The 18,034-nt window shown below is 43.3% G+C and overlaps 1 protein-coding gene across 1 annotated transcript in view; it reads left to right on the forward strand.

The window, feature by feature from the left end:
- LOC307233118 (multiple epidermal growth factor-like domains protein 9) overlaps nucleotides 1-18,034 on the forward strand; it is a gene marked incomplete at its 5' end in the record, with an annotated part of 45,792 nt that continues 27,758 nt past the window's right edge. Inside the window, 4 exons of the mRNA XM_080004330.1 lie at nucleotides 1-40; nucleotides 238-678; nucleotides 2,947-3,145; nucleotides 17,137-17,276. Coding sequence (XP_079860456.1) covers nucleotides 1-40; nucleotides 238-678; nucleotides 2,947-3,145; nucleotides 17,137-17,276 — 820 coding nt within the window. The remainder of the gene's footprint in view (nucleotides 41-237; nucleotides 679-2,946; nucleotides 3,146-17,136; nucleotides 17,277-18,034) is intronic.

The following is an 18,034-nucleotide window of genomic DNA, read 5'->3' on the forward strand; positions in this document are numbered from 1 at the left end:
ATGTCAAGTCGCGACTGGTTCGTAGGGCACCATCCCCAGCGTACGAGCCGCCGAGGACATCCATGGTGGAGTACGCCAGCTAGCCGCAGGTCCATTCCGTGGGAAAGGTCTGAGAGAGACCATTAAGTCGGGGCTTACATGGAGAGCTGAGGCTGAATATGCGGTTCACGTCTTTAATGATGTACATATCTCCGGTTTGGTTGATCATTTCGTATGCCTCTATCGGATTATCCGCAGTCGCACGTCGCGCCAGTCGCTACGATGCGTCGCCTGTTCCCAGGAAGCCTCGCTCAGCCCCAGAAACCCGCACGTCCGACGCCGTCACGCCTCGAGGTTCACCCGGGAACGGCTTCGCTGCCCGGCCTCTAAAAACACTCATAAGCGCGTCAGCCATTGTTTACACCGGCGCCTCCACCAGCACCGCCGCCGCCTTTCAGCTTCCAACGGCGGACTCCACCACCACCACCGCCGCCGCCGCCACCGGAGAACAAAACGCGGCGTTCGTCTCCAGACTCTCGGGGGTCGGTAAGAGATCCACATATGACGCGCGGACGTCGGTGTATCCTCCGGAGAAATTGCAGCAGACCATGGTTTCTATGGTTTCCCAACGCACGGCGAACGACGCGTGGTCTGCGGATAATATAGGGACTTCGCTTAGTTCAATCGAGAACAACCAAGGTGAGTAAAACATAGGCAATATAAGATATCATTCATTTGTTTTAATAAGATGTCTTTGTTTATTATTATTATTAATATTATTATTAGTTTTACAATATGTTTTGTCCATTAGCAATAATACTACTATTAAAATGCCAGGTTGCGCAATTGGTAGTGTATTATTATAAAAGACCCGAACAAACAAAAAATAGTCCTTTAAAATAATGCTTAAATGGAATTGGCAGACATTAGCTGCAGTGTCGCACCGTGGATTTTTTATTTATTTTTTTGACGCAGAGAGCGACCGATTAAAACAGATTGCAACAATGGCTACATCTCTCCAGTTGCATCGCAAACCCCCCTAAATACTCATCTCCACACCACACACTCCGTGCATCTCAACAATACATGCGTATTTTTGCCAGTGTATTTTGTACATACCAGAGGTTTTATTTGATTATAGGGTGAGTGTGCCAGATATTACAGTGTAATAGAAGGGGGAGGGGGCGTGTATAAGGTTTATCCTGTTTTTGTCCTCACAATTCCCCCCTTGTGCACAGAGCTTACAAGCATGTCTGCAGAGGAAATTGCAAGCACCTTTTGCGTCTGTGTCTCTGTTTGTGTGGCACAGTATGAACAAGGAGCACCCCCACCCATCTAGCCAAAATGGCCAGGCAGACTGAGCTATGAATGAGCAATGACAGCAAAGCCCCTCCTCTTAACCCCCCCCACCCCCCCAACACACACACACACAACACACCAAAGCTCCTAGTAACCATGTGTGTTTGTCGTTCTCAGCAGCAGGGATGGGGAGTGTTGACATGATACTGTCTTAAATTGGCCCCCTTCATGTCTCATCAGCCCAGGTCCTGGCTCCTTTTGTTCTCTTGTTAAAAAGCCACTGATGTGTTAATATCCAGTAAACAAAGGGCCTCACCTGAGTTAGCGCCTTGCCCAAGGATCGGTGGACATTCTCTGATAGAGGAGGGGAGGGGCATTTTTGCGACTTTTTGTTAGCTAGTCTTTCTCCATTTGGGAGGCACTGGCTTGTGATTACTCCGTCCTCATATGGGTTTATACAGAAAGGCACTGCCTTTATTCACCCCGCTTTTTTTCTTCTTCAGATTAGCAGCATAAACAAATCTTGAGTGTAGAGGTGTTTTGGCACATCAGGGTTGAAGACTAGAGTTGTGCTCTGACACGTTTGGAATAGTCTCCCGCTGCCCTCGTTACCTGTCGCTAGCGGATTCCATGGCGCTCTACGTCAATCAGCCAAATACGAGAGGAAGAAACTCAGCAAACGTCTCCGTCTTTCATCACCTGTCCTATCTATGACATGCAGTTCTGCTACAAACAGCTTGGTAAACCGGTTCTGTGGCTTCACGCCACCCCATTCAGGCCAGCCTGGCAAACCCCTACAAAGCTACATTTTTCTTATTTAGAATTAAATGCGCTTTCAGCTGTGATTTGCAAGCAAGACTGTCGTGAGAAAAGACAGAAATGACACTGTCAGTATAATAATACATGTCAGTATAATATTACATTATACATTATATTAAGAACAATCACAATAATACAGTGAGCAAATGAACCAGTAAAGGAATTTCAACTCTGTCCTCTTTCCCACTTGATCAAACATGAGACAGATCTGCAAGTTGTTGCAATCCCAGTCATAGTTGAACACACTTGCACTCAAAACGCTGTCTTTTTGCTCAAAACCTACTGTCTGCCATCAGTAAACTCTGCATAATGTTCTAAAGTTCTAATCCCTCATCTTGGTCATTTAAAAAATCTTTTTTTTTTTTAAGCCATCTCAACATTCTACAGTTAAAAACGCAATATATTGCTGTATTATTATTATTATTATTATTATTATTATTATTATTATTATTATTATTATTATTATTATTATTATTATCCCTGTGTGTCGCCACTCCTGGTGTATTGTGATAGAAATTGTATCAATGTATTCTGGGCAACAGTGACCTATCCATTTGATGTAAACTATTTATATATTTTTTTCATACCAAACCTTTTATCAGTTTGGTGTTCTGTCTGCCTCCCTTTTTTTCATATTTTTTCTCTCCCTCTCTTACTCTGACACTTGGAGGCCGATGAGGCGTGGTCGCACTCCACTTGCCACACCTAACCCTTGTTGACACAAATAATAGGTCACTTGGTGACACAAGGTTATCCAAACACTTGCCCTGGGATTTGATCGCTATAGTTTTAATTAGTTGTTGTTGATGACTTATTTTAGTAACCGCAAACCCCCCCCCCCCCCAACAGAGCTCCTCTGTAACTGCAGCGGCGAGGGGATTCTCGACCCCGACGACTGTGACCTGCACACGGGCCAGTGCGCCTGTCTGTCGGGCTACACCGGCCTGCAGTGTGAGGACTGCGAGGAAGGACACTTTACCAACGGCACCAGCGGCTGCCTGCCCTGCGGCTGCGACTCCTTCGGTGCTGTCAACCATCTCTGTGACAGGTCAACCCACAGGTTTTTGTTTTACGGACCCTCCCTCGCACGTTAACCATTTTATCCAGTCATTGCTGTTACGTTAACACTAAAAAAGTGGATGCACCACGATGGAGAAAATGCGACTATGGAGTAGTGTAACTTCGATATAATACCTTGAAAAATACCACAGGAAAAAATTGACAACATTGAGGGAATAAAATTTTAGATTTTTATTAAAAGACAAATATAACAAGGCTATAATGTCAACGAGGTACAACTTTCCTTTTCTTGGCTAGTAGAAGAGAACAGCAGAATGACTGTAGTAAACATTAACAATAATAACAACTTTTTTACATGAATGAAAACAATATTCTTGAGGTAGTGCGCTTGTTCCAAAGCCTCTGAGATTGTCACACATTCAAAAGGCACTAAAGTGCAAGTAAAAAGAAAAGCAGAGCAATCTTGTGCATTTTTAAGTAACAAATGGGTAAAAAAAAAAAATCGAATGGAAGTAATTACTATTCTTATATATGCAGACCTGCTCTACATAGGTGAGTGAGAATGACACCCAATACATTTTCACCACCGTCCCGAAAAACAATTTTAATCGTCCCAAAGTGAATGTAAACTGTCCCACAATCAACATGTTGTTCTAAATGTTATCCGTTTACTTTGTTATTGTCATCTATAGTGGTTATTTGCATAAAATAAACACACACAATTCAAATGATTAGGAAATCAATTCTTGTATTATTTTTTAAATATTTGCTTTGATTAAAAAAAAATTCTTGGCATTAGTAGTTTTAATCATGTATTTGCTGTGGGAGCGGCTGTAGTTGTTTCAGGGATGTTGAAAGGGAAGCTGTCACCAACCTCTAGAAATTCTTTATACAGGTCGTTGTGTCGGTCCTTCAAGTGCTTTGCTAAGTTAGTTGTGTTAGCACCTTTAGTTAGCACTGCTTGGTAGCATCACTTGCATATGGGCTTGCTTGTGTCTTTTGCCTTTCCTTCTTCATCGGCCTCAAATGCAAAGTACTTCCAAACACCACTCCTGGTATTTTCCTTGTCAACCAAAACCGGTCGCGGAGGCTCTGCACTTGCCATCTTTAATTAGCTAACAGTGTACAACAGACTGGAGCAAATGATATGAGTGACGAGAAGAAGACAGCACTGTGAGTGAGTGAGTCATGGCAGTGTTGTAGTACTTGAGATCGGTCTTGGTCTCAAGACCACTTTTTGAAGGTCTCAGTCTCGTCTCGGAATTGACCACATTTGTACTAGTCCCGTCTCTGTCTCAGACAAAGAGGACTCTGGATTTTATTTTAAGACCGGTCAAGACCACAAAAACAACAGGATATCACTAAATTGCCTGTGCATTGTCTGATTTATTTGTTAACATCATTACTGTGATTGGATTTAAAACCATACTTATACACACACATATACAGTGTATGGCAATATAAGGTGAATGAAGAGGAATCTAAATTAGTTTTCTGTGGGTGATTTTTATTGGAAGGTGAATCGTTCAGATCAATTTGATGAGTGCCTATAGTTTGCACATTTTATTATAAGTGTGTCATGTAGTGTGGGACTTGCACTGGTCTGGACCTGGTCTTGACTTGGTCTCAACCCCTCAAAGTCTTGGTCTTGTCTCGGTCCTGATACACTTTAGTCTTGGTTAGGAATTTGTCTCGGTTTAGGTTGTCTTGACTACAACACTGGTTGACGGTGCAGGCATTACGCGCTGTCTGTTTTCCAATGAAGATTGCTTTAAATTACATTCAGTTAAGTACAGCCATGGGTTTAATGCTAACTCATATTTTCTGCTGGACGGCTTATATTTTCATACTTGTGTTATTTTAAAGAACATACAGTATGTGCCACAGTGGTAGAAGTTGTGGAAAGTTTATATTAAACTAAGTAGGGAGTGAGATTTTTCAGAATTCCCCCTTGTAATAAATATTATTCACTTTTTTTATATGACCGTTTGTTAAAAAAAAAAAAAAAATGTAAATAAATGTTAATAGGATAAATAAACACTCTAAAGTTGAACTAACTAACAGACAGCATTGCTATGGTGTCACATCACATCTATTGAATCTGTGTCTATTACTAATTCAAAGGATATGCTCACTATTTCTCTGCCACTTTTTTTCTAGCCTTATCAAAATGTTCCTTCCTATTTTTATAAAGGAGATTCAATGTTTTTTCCGTCACAGTTTTGTGGAAGCTCTCTGTCGGGCCACCTGGCAAGTGAGCCAGGTCCTATCAGACCTCCGTGAATACCGCACAGTCTTCACTCAAGGCTTACAGCACAAACCAACAGCCAAAACACACATTTCACACACAGACACAACCAGACGGACAACGCCTTTGAAGCAGCTTTTCTGCCAGTCAGGAGAGCTGTGACTCTGCACCGAAGCTGGCTGTGTGAGGGGTTTTCGAAATGTGATTTATTTTTATTTTATTATTAGTTTTCTTTGAATAGCCGTATTTTCTGCCTGCTAGTCGTCTAATACGTAATATCAATTGTATTTTCACTGAAACCTACACTGCGTTTACATGCTCTTAAATAAGTAATAATACTCTGACTATTGCAACTGCCATGTAAACACCTGACCCCCCTTATAGTAATCGAGTTAAGCTCACTTTTGGACAGAAAGTAAGCCCGTTTTTATGTTGAGTTTGAGGAAGCTAAATTATAGTGACATATTAAGGGAGGGCAGTGGGGTGCAGTGGCTCAGGAGGTAGAGCGGGTCGTCTAGTTATGGTAAGATTGCCGGTTTGATCCCCAGCTCCTCTGGTAACGTGCTGATGTGTCCTACAACAAGACACTTAACCCCACTGCTCCTAGATACATCAGTTACTAGGATGGTAAAATGCAGAGAAATGCATTTTGTTGCCTCAGTACTAGTACTCTGTGCAATGACAATAAGTCGAATCTAATCTAATCTAATATTTGGATGGCTGCAAGAACTGAGCTAAACCAAAATGCGGACATATTCAAGAAATGTCTGAGATGATGGTACACAAGAGTCACTTCCTTACACTACGAAGCTTCCTGCCAATACCCCGACTATGCCACTCGGCATGTAAACTCGGGTTCTTCAACGCATTATTCCAAAAGCAAGTGGACACCTTAATTGCATTATTACCTGAACTTGACTATTGCTCTTAATCGGGTAACACACTGATAATAGACACCATAGACAAAAAAATCACCTCCATAGCTCTTGAGAAGGTGGGTGAAGGTGCAAGTGGATAGTGGGGGTGGGGGTCATTTCAGGGACATGAGTATGTACAGAGCTGCGCATGTAACGCAATCCCTCTCAGACAGTCTGAGCCTGGCTAACCCTAACCTGGTAGTGTGGCCTTGCTCCCTCTCTCTTTCCCCCTGTCCTATCTCTTTCTCTATCTCTAGACTAGTCTCGACGATGTGCACAGATTAGCAAGCTCTCAGGACCCCCTTGATGCCCACCCCCCCCCCCTCGCCTACTCAGCCTTGCACTTTAGGTATGGTCCTCATGAAGTAATGGAATATCACCAAGGCGCATTACCTTTTTACGTTGAACACATTTGTTGCTGATGTCTGCGGTACAATATGTTAGTAAGTGTTTACCTCCAATGAATGACTTAAGGAAAGAAAATAAAAAAGTAATTATCCCCCCCACCCCATTGTGGTTTGAATCCCATTATATAGGAAGGTTAAGCTCATCTGCACTGACAATCTGTTCACTAACCTGTCTAGTATTTTGCTCTGGCACAGTGAGATGTTTGCATGGGCCTTGGACTATATTCATTAAACCATTGTGTTGCAGATTGTGCAGGTATCTTATTAGAATTCTGAAAAAATGTCTGAATGGGTGGGATGCTGAATAATTGCCCTAGACTTGAAATGATCACAGATGCTGCGGTTATGTTTAGGGTCATTATATTTGTGTATCTTCGCACAGTCGTGCTTGTATGTTCTGTGGCGTCGGTAGACGGCCAGGTCAGAAACTACCGCTACTCCCCTGGTTTGATCTCTCTGGTTAATTGCTTAAGGAGGCCCCAAGTCCTACTACTGTACAATCCCCTTGAGTCAAAAATAGATCCCAGTGTGGCGAGTTCAAGTTCAAGAGATTATTTGTCACATACATACACATACGGTCGTACATATATGCAGTGAAATGTCATGACACCCGGTGATTACGCACAAGCTCTATAGTGGGAGGGAGGGAAGGAGCGGAGTGCGAGAGAAAACAGCACACTAGTGAAAGAAAGAGTCGCCAAGCTCACTCTGGGCTCTAGGTCATTATGTCAATTTACATTTAGTCATTTAGCAGACGCTAATTTAATGGTGTGTGTGGTGTGGGGGTGGTGTGGTTTAAGCAGCCATACATGTGTTGGGTCTAGGTAATTGGGCCCTGGATCAGAATGGCTGTACGCCTGTTCAACTGTTCAATCAACGAGCAACAGGTTACTCACCTGTTATGTGTGTTGTGGCATTTATTGATCTGGTGTTTGGCGGCGAAGGACAAGTGTCTAACCTGAAAATTGGCAAAAGTTTAGAACTATGACAATGCATTTTGAAAATTAACTGGAAGTTGTGATTTATTTTTTTAAGAAAGAAAATCCATATCTCAGATCACAGTAAAGTTTTGCATATCACTTTCCCAGCCTGGTGGCAAATGTCACATGACCGATGACCAATATCTACTCGGTTACCCAAAAACCCTTCTTGCAAAACTTAATTAAAATAGTCTAATGTTTTCAAATCATGAATATCTTTCAGCTTATGTAGTTCAAGAGATGTTTATTTTGAAAAATCTCACAAATTGGAGATAGAAATAGCATTTCTATCTTTGTTTTGAAGTACACCGCCTACTTTTATGTTACCACAGTTTAAAGTCTTACCTAATTTAGAAGGATGATGGTGCACCTTTTAATAAAATTTCCTAAACATTTAATCAGATGCTTTTGTTGGGGGCCAGGGGGCAATTATACTGTTTTTGAAACAACATAAAGGGCAGTGGTGCAGTGGTGAAATGAAGTGCTGAAGAATCCGACAAGCAGTTGATTTAGGGTCAGTCCATATTGGGCACGTTTTTATTGAACGGTGCCACAGTCGGTAATGAAATATTGATTGTGGATGTAGATGTTTCCGCTGATCCGTCTTCCTTCTCACCCTGCAGTGTGGCGCTGTAGAAAGGCGTCCAATCGCAATGGGGACCGTGTGCATAGTTCACACATCCATTTCTAGTATAGTTTTGACTTATCGTTATCTTTGCTGAAAACATGTTCAAGCATCTGGTTGACTTAATTTTTTTGCTTTATGCTTCAAACCTTTAGACGCCTCCAATGGACAAAGGGACCGTAATGAGCAAACGCTGCGAGTGTGTGTGCTGACGAGTTTGAATAGCAAACAAGAACGTTTTTCAAAGGAGTCTTGTTCTCATCTCGTGAATAGAAGCAAACATGGGTTCACACATGCAGTCTTACCCAGCAATGTTCTGGAATGTGTGAATGGGAGCAGGGATCAATAGTCCGGGAAATCTATTCCGGAAATTTCCTATGGAATGCCATTTGAGTCAATACTAAATAAATAAATAAATAAATAAATAAATATGCCTATGAAATAAATAAATTTGGGTATAAATAAATAGATAAATGAAATAAATGAGTGAAATAAATAAATAGATTTTTTTATTTCAAAAAGGAAAAAAAATAGTGGGGTTGGTGGCAGTGGCTCAGGAGGTAGAGAGGGTCGTCCAGCAATCGGAAGATTGCCGGTTCAATCCCCGGCTCCTCCTGGTAGCGTGCTGATGTGTCCTTGAGCAACACACTTAACCCTTACTTAAATGCAATTTGTTGCCTCAGTACTTGTACTCTGTGCGATGATAATTAGTTGAGTCTAATCTAATCTAATATTGACTGAAGTGGAAAATACAACCATTCTTGTGCTCGTGCCATAATTGCTGTGGGCTAGGAAGAGGAGCGAGAGGGTGCGCGTCTGGAGCACTGGCTGTACTACCCCATCCACACACCCCCCTCAATGAAAGATCTTAAAGCTACCACGCGCAGCATAATGCAGCCAGGGAAAGGGGGTTAAGCTGTGTCGCAACACTGTAACAATGACCCAGTTAGTGTGCGGGGCTCCTGGTTCACTGTGGTGTGTTGACACAAAACCAAATACAATAACAACCCCCTGCCCCCCACAGATGGGAAGGATGTGTGCTGCGGCATATGAAATTGACACTACATATTTTAATATTTTCACCTTTTTCACCTCCAGCCCTTCCAAGTCCCAGCATACATAGTAAACAAGACCTCAACCTCTATTGCAATTTTTATTTATTTGTTTGTTTGTTTGTTTGTCTGTTTGTTTATTTATTTATTTCACACACTGATGGCAGATTCCACCTGAATTGGCCACAGGTCAGTCTTTAAAGCCCCTTTTACACATAGTTCCCGGTTGCGGTCCCAGTCCGCACCAGAGAGTGACAGACAAAGTAGCAGAGCACGGAGCAACGCACGGACAAAGCTCACTCACAAAGAAATGCAAATAAAAATAAATATGCCCATGAAATAAATCCTGAAATAAATAAACAAGGCAATAAATATAGAAATGAGTAAATGTTCACCGATGGGCCACTCTCTGCCTCCCAAGAACGAAGTTTTTCCACCCGTGGCAGGCAAGGCCAGAGAGAGAGAGAGAGAGAGAGAGAGAGAGAGAGAGAGAGAGAGAGAGAGAGAGAGAGAGAGAGAGAGAGAGAGAGAGAGAGAGAGAGAGAGAGAGAGAGAGAGAGAGAGAGAGAGAGAGAGAGAGAGAGAGAGAGAGAGAGAGAGAGAGAGAGAGAGATCTTAATTTGCATAAAAGCGCTGTTGTTTCAACAAAGAACCATTTGTGCAGAGAACCCACGCAGCCGCGCTCACGGAAAGTGCTCCCAGTCGCTCTCAATTTGCCTGATTTGTTTTTGAAGTCATTGTCGCCGGATCAGACTCATTCGGGTGGGTTTGAGCGGTTGGAGGTTTATCAGGCATGACTGGCATGATGTTTTTTTTCTTTTTCCCCAAGTGTATTTTTTCTTCCCAGGAGAATATTTCTAGGGCAGTGAAGTGTCAAGAGAGCGTGTACATGTGCAGCGGATGATCTCTCAACAAGAAAACGTAAACTCCCCCCTTCATCCCTGCCACTTTCCTCACCTTCATGTACAGTATTACTCAGTATTTACCTCGGTGTGATTTCAAGCAGGAAGAACAGAACAGAAAGAAACAGAACAGAGGGAGAGACTATAGCACTTACAACCATAACACAGCAGAAACACCATCAAGGGTGAAATGTGTTGCGCACATAGGAAATACGTGGTGTGCTGAAGAGCTCTACCATTGGAGGATTTATTTTTTATTTTTTTAAGCTCGGAGCCGACGCACGCACGCGGTTACGTAAACCACATTGAGACCAACTGTTCCTTGTTACGCACTGATGTCTGGTGCTAATTTGTACGGACATACAGTATATCCCCATTAAGCAAACAAAATGTGTCGGCCTTTCTGATTTTGGAGGTGTCATTTCAGTTTTATACTGGGCTGTAAAGCCTAGATTTCATTATAGTTCGGATCCTCCTTCTCACAGGTGAGTATTCAATTATGGAGCACATAATGAGTGGCTGGCATGGTTGCTGAAGTGTGAAATTGTTATTATTATATACTGTATATATATTTTAGAAATGTATTTTTAAAGCAGCACTATCTAACTTTTGCGATTTCTGGGTGCAATTGCACTTTTACAGCGGTTGTCAGAAAATTATTTATTTTACGGAACAAATTTGAACCTTATTGGTCATGTTTCAATAACAGTATGTTACAAACACAAATATTATGAACACCTAGGTCCTAGCTCTTGCATGGACCTTGCCACTTGGGCAAGCACTGTCCATGGGGAGAGAGGGTGCAGGAAGGGACGCCTGCTACTGGTGTAAGTACCAGATGTGCTCGGCCTGGCATATAGGCTAACACTCGTGAGTCAGAGGGTGAAAAACCCTGTGGCACAACAAAAGTGAGGGCCGGCTTGCGCTGGCTGAGGTGCGTTGCCGGACGCACCACTAGCCTGTCTCATCTGCGCCATTGGGGAGGTGGTGCGGCTATGTTTTGTATGCATTATTACCGGGCATTTTCACCGGCAATTTAAATTTTTATTTTATTTTTTTTGCTTTTATGAGTGGAGCCAAACATAATATAAAGACTGGAAATAGCCCTTTGAATAGCCTTATTAGAAATTTATATTTCATTGCTTTCACCAAATTAGAATAGAATGGTATAGAGAATAAATAAATAAACAATGACAAAAAAGATGACGAAAGGTCCATTTTGGGGAAAAAAAAAAAAAGTACCTGACGGGAGGTATTTTATATTTCAGTGGGGTGAATTTATTTTTTTTATTTAGTTTTATTATTTCTACCCCAAACAATAAGATTCCTTAAACATACACATTGCATGATATGGAAAATACACCACACAATAGGCCAGGGTTTGCGGGACGGGTGGGGTGTGAGCTATGTGGGTGGGGATATGGAGGACGGCTGCGATCTTGCCCGTCACTCCTGCCATGAGGTGCTTCTTGTCTGTCCCGAAATTTTAATTTCACTCATATTAGCCGAGAATACATACACTCACACACAAATCGTACTCCGAACATCACTCCATGAGACCAGGGTCGGTGGGGCAGGAGGGGTGCGAGGGATTTCGGGCTCGACTTGCTTAGACTTGCACCCCAACACCCTGCAATCTCAACTGTAATTGCAAACAGCACACATTGAGCACTGGGGTTTCCCAGGGTGGCCCCTGCTGGCTGGGCTTGAGTCCTGGTGGCTTGCACCTGGTGGTTTCTGGTGTGCTGCGACCTGGTGGGGCTCCGTAGGCCTTTGCTCCCGCTGCATGGCCTCTCTGTGGTGGGTGCCAGGGGTGGTGGAGGGCCCATATACAGGCAGCCTTCTGGCATCGGCAGGGGGAGGGGGCTAACATCCGGGTGCCCTGCACCGAGCACACTCGGCTACGTGGATTGGTGCTCGGGGCTCGCGGCCGGGTGGGCCGGGTGGGCCGTCTGGTCGGCTGTGGTATGGCGGGCATTGGTCTTGTGCGGGGCACGGGTGGGCATGGGGGTCCCGCCGGCTCGCTTGCGGGGCAGGCGATTCGTGCGGGGTGTTGGTCTGTTGCCGCAGCACCTGGTTCGGGGCCTGTGGTCCTTGCCTGGCGGCCACGGCCCAGCTTCTGTGCCTGCGGCTGCGTCTTGTGCCTGCATATGGGGGTGGGCTGTATGTGTGCACCTCAGGGGTGCAGGGTCTCCTTGTTCTCCCTGGGACTAGGTTATGCTCCTCGGGTCCGGGCGTGATGTGGGTTCTGGCTTCTGTGGCTGTAGAGCGGGGTGCTCAGAGGCTTTCCTGCAGCTGTGGGGTGACTATGCAGCTGTGGGACTCAGGGGTGGCTTCGGGACCCTTTCCGCTTGGAGGCGTCACGACATAATACCGACCTTATGCACCAGAAACAATTGGGATAAATCCTGTACACTCACTGGTGGACACTTCACACAGGCACACATCTAGGCGGTCTCATCACAGGCACGCGCACGCCACCGGCACCTGCTTCGTGCGCACCCCAGCACCCTCCTGGTTGCATCCCTCTCCTTTTTCTTCCTCATTTACTGCCATAACTATGACAGGAAGATGCCACGTGCCCAATTGCTGTTCCAGTTTTCCTGGACCTAATTAACTCTGTTTTTTCGATACATTTGTTGTCCGATGTTTGTTTTTCCATGTACATGTTGTTTGGTTTTATGTTTATTTGTCTCACCTGTGGTGATTCTCTCCCTCTTGGAGTAGTGATTAGTTGTTTATAGACCCAAACATGGTAATATAGTTCAACAAAAAGGGGGATTGGTGCCGGTTCTGTACAACCAAAAACTGTGTTCTTGTCATCCTACAGGTTGACCACAGGACAGAGTTATTGCAGCAGTTCTTGACGATTTAAGAATTAATAAAGAGTTGCATTGCAGGTTGAGAACTTGAACTCCACTTGCAGACTAACTCTGTCCTCGATGCAATAGCATACAAATATTCTGTGTTGTATGCCCAGCATGCTGACAGCACAGATTAAAAAATATATATATATATATTAATAATAATCCTTTAACAGGAAGGAAAAAAAAAAGAAACCTAATTTCTTCTCATTTTGTTGAAAAAAAACCCCCACAAAAAGCAAACATTGTATTCTTCAGACAAATAAAGAAGATCAAAAATGAACCATTGTCTATTTAAAAGTGATTCTCCTATTCTATTTCATAAAGTAGGTTACTTAACTACCAGTCAGGGAAAAAAATATATGTTTTTCTTTTGTTTAAGATTTTCTGGTTTGATAAGGTTTTTTTTTTTTGTTTCTTTTTTGCACTGTCAGAGCATTGTGACCGTAGGCATGAATCAACTGACAACATGGATTAGTTCTGTGAGCCTGGATGGAAATTCATGAGGGGCGCAGCCGCCCTTGCGCCCAGCTTCAAGCTGGAGAGTGGAATACCTGTGACTTGCCCAGGGTCCTGTTCTGCTCCAAATGTCAGCGTCGCTCTGAAAATGACCTTGACAGGAGCAGGAGGTCAGACCTGGTTCAGGATCCTCCCCTGGCTACAGAGGTATCCCACCATGGGACACTTTCCCCCTCTACTTCTCTTCAAAATACAAAAATAAAAATGTTTTCATTTTGTCCATCTTTATTTAATTGATCCTATAAACAAAATAAAATTAGAGGCTTATATATTCATCAGCATGGCTACCGTAGCTTCATATAAAACATGTAGAAACAGACAGAACAATCAACATGCCTCATTTTGCACCAAACCCCCACCAATTTGAGTCCAACATGTCGGAATTATGAAAACGCCGCAGCTCTAGATGGATTTGAACTGCAACTGACCTCTGATGTGATGGGATTAGACGGGCTGGAGTGGTGGGGTGCTTTGTATCTGAATCAGGCCCCACTGCGTAAACCACGAGGTGAAAACTAGAGGTGTGAATCTTCTCACAAGTAGATTACGATTCATCCGTCAGCGATTCTCGATGCAGCCCATCCTCGATTTTCTGTATTACTGCATATGGGCACATTTCCCTACAATTACTTAGCACTACCCTACAATTACTTAGCACTACCTAGCAGTATTTATTGTTACACCAATGTTGTTGTTACACTAATCTCTGTCGCAATGTAGCTTGAATGTTATTCTCCCTTGTAAGTCGCTTTGGATAAAAGCGTCTGCTAAATGACTAAATGTAAATGTAAATTTCCATCAATAAATACAAGCAGTCAGATAAATGGAAACTATTTATTTCAAAGCCGCTTTCAAACATCAGACTACATCACATAGCAGCTGTGGTACTTGTTCATAAGATTATTCTTTTTGCAGTGAACACATATCCTGCAGTTGAGAAAACTCTCTGCAGACACGCTTGTACCTGGGATGCACAAGTATCTCTTCGACAGCCTGGGAGAGAGGAGAGGAAATCTGATCTCATGGACACGCCACCAGTTCAAAGGAGCTTTACAGTATCTCGCCATTTACTCCTTAACCTTGGCCCTGGTGGTCTTCGGTGGTTATGTACCTTCAGTGAAAGCATGTCCCAGCAAACTCACAAGCAGCAATGAGGCTTTTCTTTTGGGAGCAGAGGGGCATGTAGACCTAAAGCTCTCCATGGGAAGCATTTCTTCTTCTAGAGTTCCTCTTCCCCCAGGCGCTTTATCCGCTTCCATCCTCTCATACTATGTTTGAACAAAAGTATAGCATTAAACCAGCAGTTAGCACTTTCTCAGTCAATGCAACAGCTCACATCTATTAGGATAACTGTTTTTTCCAGTTTTGTAAAACTTTTACTCATTGTAGCTACTTAATATTGTAATGACAATTTTAAGTTTGTGTGGCAGTTTAGCATACCACACGAGCAAAACGCCACTTAGGTGGCCTAAGTGGCGTTTTCAGGGCCCTCCGGCACAGACAGAGAAAACGATGTTGTAGACTCACCAGTTTATTGCAGAGAGTGGGCCAGTTGGAATTAGCCAGGAGCAGATGGACAACATGTGACACATGAACATGATAGGGCTCCTATCCTGCATGTGTGTGGGAATGGCGGTTTTATCTGCTGCTCGACCAACCAACGAGCAACAGGTATGCAGCCACTCTGACCCAATCACCTAGATCCAGGTCAGGTATGGCTGCTCAACAAGACCATCCGCACACCACAGTTTGTTTTAATTGTATAGGTTTTACTTGAAACATGGCGAAATTACCTCCAAGGATGCAGCCTCTGTAGTCACACCTCTGTAGATTTTGAATCTTTCCTCCTCTGTGAGGAAGGGAAGTCCCTTAAAACGGGCAACCAGGGCAGAGGCTGTATGAAGGATGTTCTTTTCTGCATTACTGTTGTACCTCTTAAGGAGATCTGCTTTGATGGCATACTTGAGCTCTTGGATCATTAGTGAGTCTCCAATTGTGTCTCATGTTCTGGAGGAGTTGTGCATTTAATGGAGCAATGAGACAAACAGTTGGATTGCCCTCCTCTGACATAAATGTAGTGGCATTCTTCATTGGTTTTAATGCCTTCACAGCATCCTCTGCATTTGACAAATCTGTTTTGTTGAGAGTGTAGAGGTCGGACTCTCCTCTTCTCACCTCCGGAGATAGCAAGGTGGCACAAATTGCATGTTGTTCTAAAAACCTCTCCACCATTTCATATGCGCTGTTCCACCTGGTGGCAATGTCAGTTTTCAGTTTATGACTTGGCAGGCCAAGAGGTTTATGATTTACTTGCAGATGGTGGTTCGCGGTAGTGCTGCGGTGGGAGGATGTTGATATCCGTCGGATTCTGCCCAGAAGCCTGCAGGCCGTGGGTAGTTTAAGTGCCCGTTGTGATGCAAGATTCAACGCATGAGCGAAGCATTTTATATCAGAGAATTTTCCGACTTGCACTGCAACCACCATGTTAAATCCGTCACCAGCACTGCATCCTTATCTGTTAGCTGCCATTCTTCCGCGACATTAAACAGTAGCTCAGCCAGATGAGAACCGGTGTGACTGTAAAAAACGGCTCTCGTTTACAGCACATGCGATAAGAGCTGCCAGTCCTCGCTAATATAGTGTGCTGTCATTGTTTCATACGAGTCAATTGCGACAGAAGTCCAGGAATCACATGAAATGGCAAATCAACTAGCTTTACTCATTGACTCCATTACCTGGGTTTTGGTTTTGCTGTAGATTGCAGGTATAGTTGTTTCTGTAAAGTGACTTCATGATTGGAGCTCATACCGTGGCTCCAGGGTCTTCATCAGGTCACGAAACCCAGGGTTCTCTACAACCGAATAAGGCTGAAGATCCTTAGCTATGACAGCTGCTACAAGTTGGGTGACGTTAGAACAGGGTAAAAACAGGTAACGTGGTTCCTCAAATTCGTCGCATTACCAAAGTATTTAATTTTTGTGAGGCAGATTTTACACACAGCTTGCGTCTTGTCCAGTTTTTGCTTCCCAGTAAGTTCATGAAATCGGAAATGTGCCCAGATATCTGCTTTCAAAATACAGGGCGCATTTTTAATGGCTTGCTGCTGATCTCTGCCTCTCTCCGCCATATCTCCCAACATAAAAACTAACGCCCACAATCCCACAATTCAATGCAAAAGAGCGATGTAAATGCGTGAGCGACGTAACTTTACAACTTTATTGTCCAGCAGAAGCCGGGCTGTAGGCTGTTATTTTAATCACAAGAAAATCTATTAATTAGAAATTAATGGCATGTTGTTGTTTTTTTTTCATTATATTTCCAAACTCCTGATTATGTTCTGTCACTGCATCAATGCAGAATCATCCATGTCCGCATCACAATGCATCTTAGAATCGAGAAATTTCCACACCTCTAGTGAAAACCTATGCATACTAACATTATGCAAATGCTTTCCGAGACTGCGTTGTACATAACCAAGTCTTTTTGTTTGTTTGTTTTTGGGCAGCTCAGGGACGTGCGCATGCAAGACTGGAGTTTACGGACCCAAATGCGACGAATGCCACCCGGGCTTCTTCCGCTTCAGCAGCACAGGCTGCCAGCCGTGCCAGTGCCACAACCACACAAACTACTGCCACCCACAGTCCGGTAAGTCAAGTTAACTCTCCTCACCGCCTGCCTGGACAATTTCCCGATCTGTTAACTGGGTCTTTTAGCGATTATTCTCTGCGTCGCTCCAGAGTACCAGTTGGTTTTGTTGTCTAAGAGTTTGCTGGGTGGGAGGTCATTATCATGAAAGGCCACATATTCAGCGAACACAATAATATAAACAAAAATATTAAAAATAAGTTTAAAGTTTCCAATATTTAATTGTCAAATGACATGTTTTCAGCAATTCAAGAATAAAAGAAGAATTGTAATGGAACAAAAAAAAGAGAAGCTTTCATTTAAGTGGCTTTCCGCTATAATTAAACTAGACCTTAGGTTAAAAGACATTTACAAAAATTTGGATAAACGTGAAAAAATAAAGTTTTCTTGCTTTACTGTGAGGGTGAAATGGGAGTTTGTTGTGATTTTATCCTCAAAAAAAACTTTTCATAAGTATTTTAGCCATCTTGTATTGTTCTTTATTTATTTTTTTTAATTTGGTTGATTGTGGATGCTTGAACAGACGGAACCCTGTAGCCTTGCCTGGGAACAGAGGGTTAGCTATACAGGATGACTTGGCTTGGCTCTCACTGAACTATGATGACCCTGGCCTTGCCATCGAAGCCTGTTACGTAACAACAATGCATGCTCGGAAGAAGAGAAGGAAAAAATAAATATATAAAGATGCCATGCATCTCCGGGTGAGCTGACAGTGACGTTTCATCTGAATCTCTTCAGGACATCTCTCCCAGCCCTGC

The sequence above is a fragment of the Zeus faber genome (assembly GCF_960531495.2).
Source record: "Zeus faber genome assembly, chromosome: 7".
In the NCBI taxonomy this organism is placed as follows: Eukaryota; Metazoa; Chordata; class Actinopteri; order Zeiformes; family Zeidae; genus Zeus; species Zeus faber.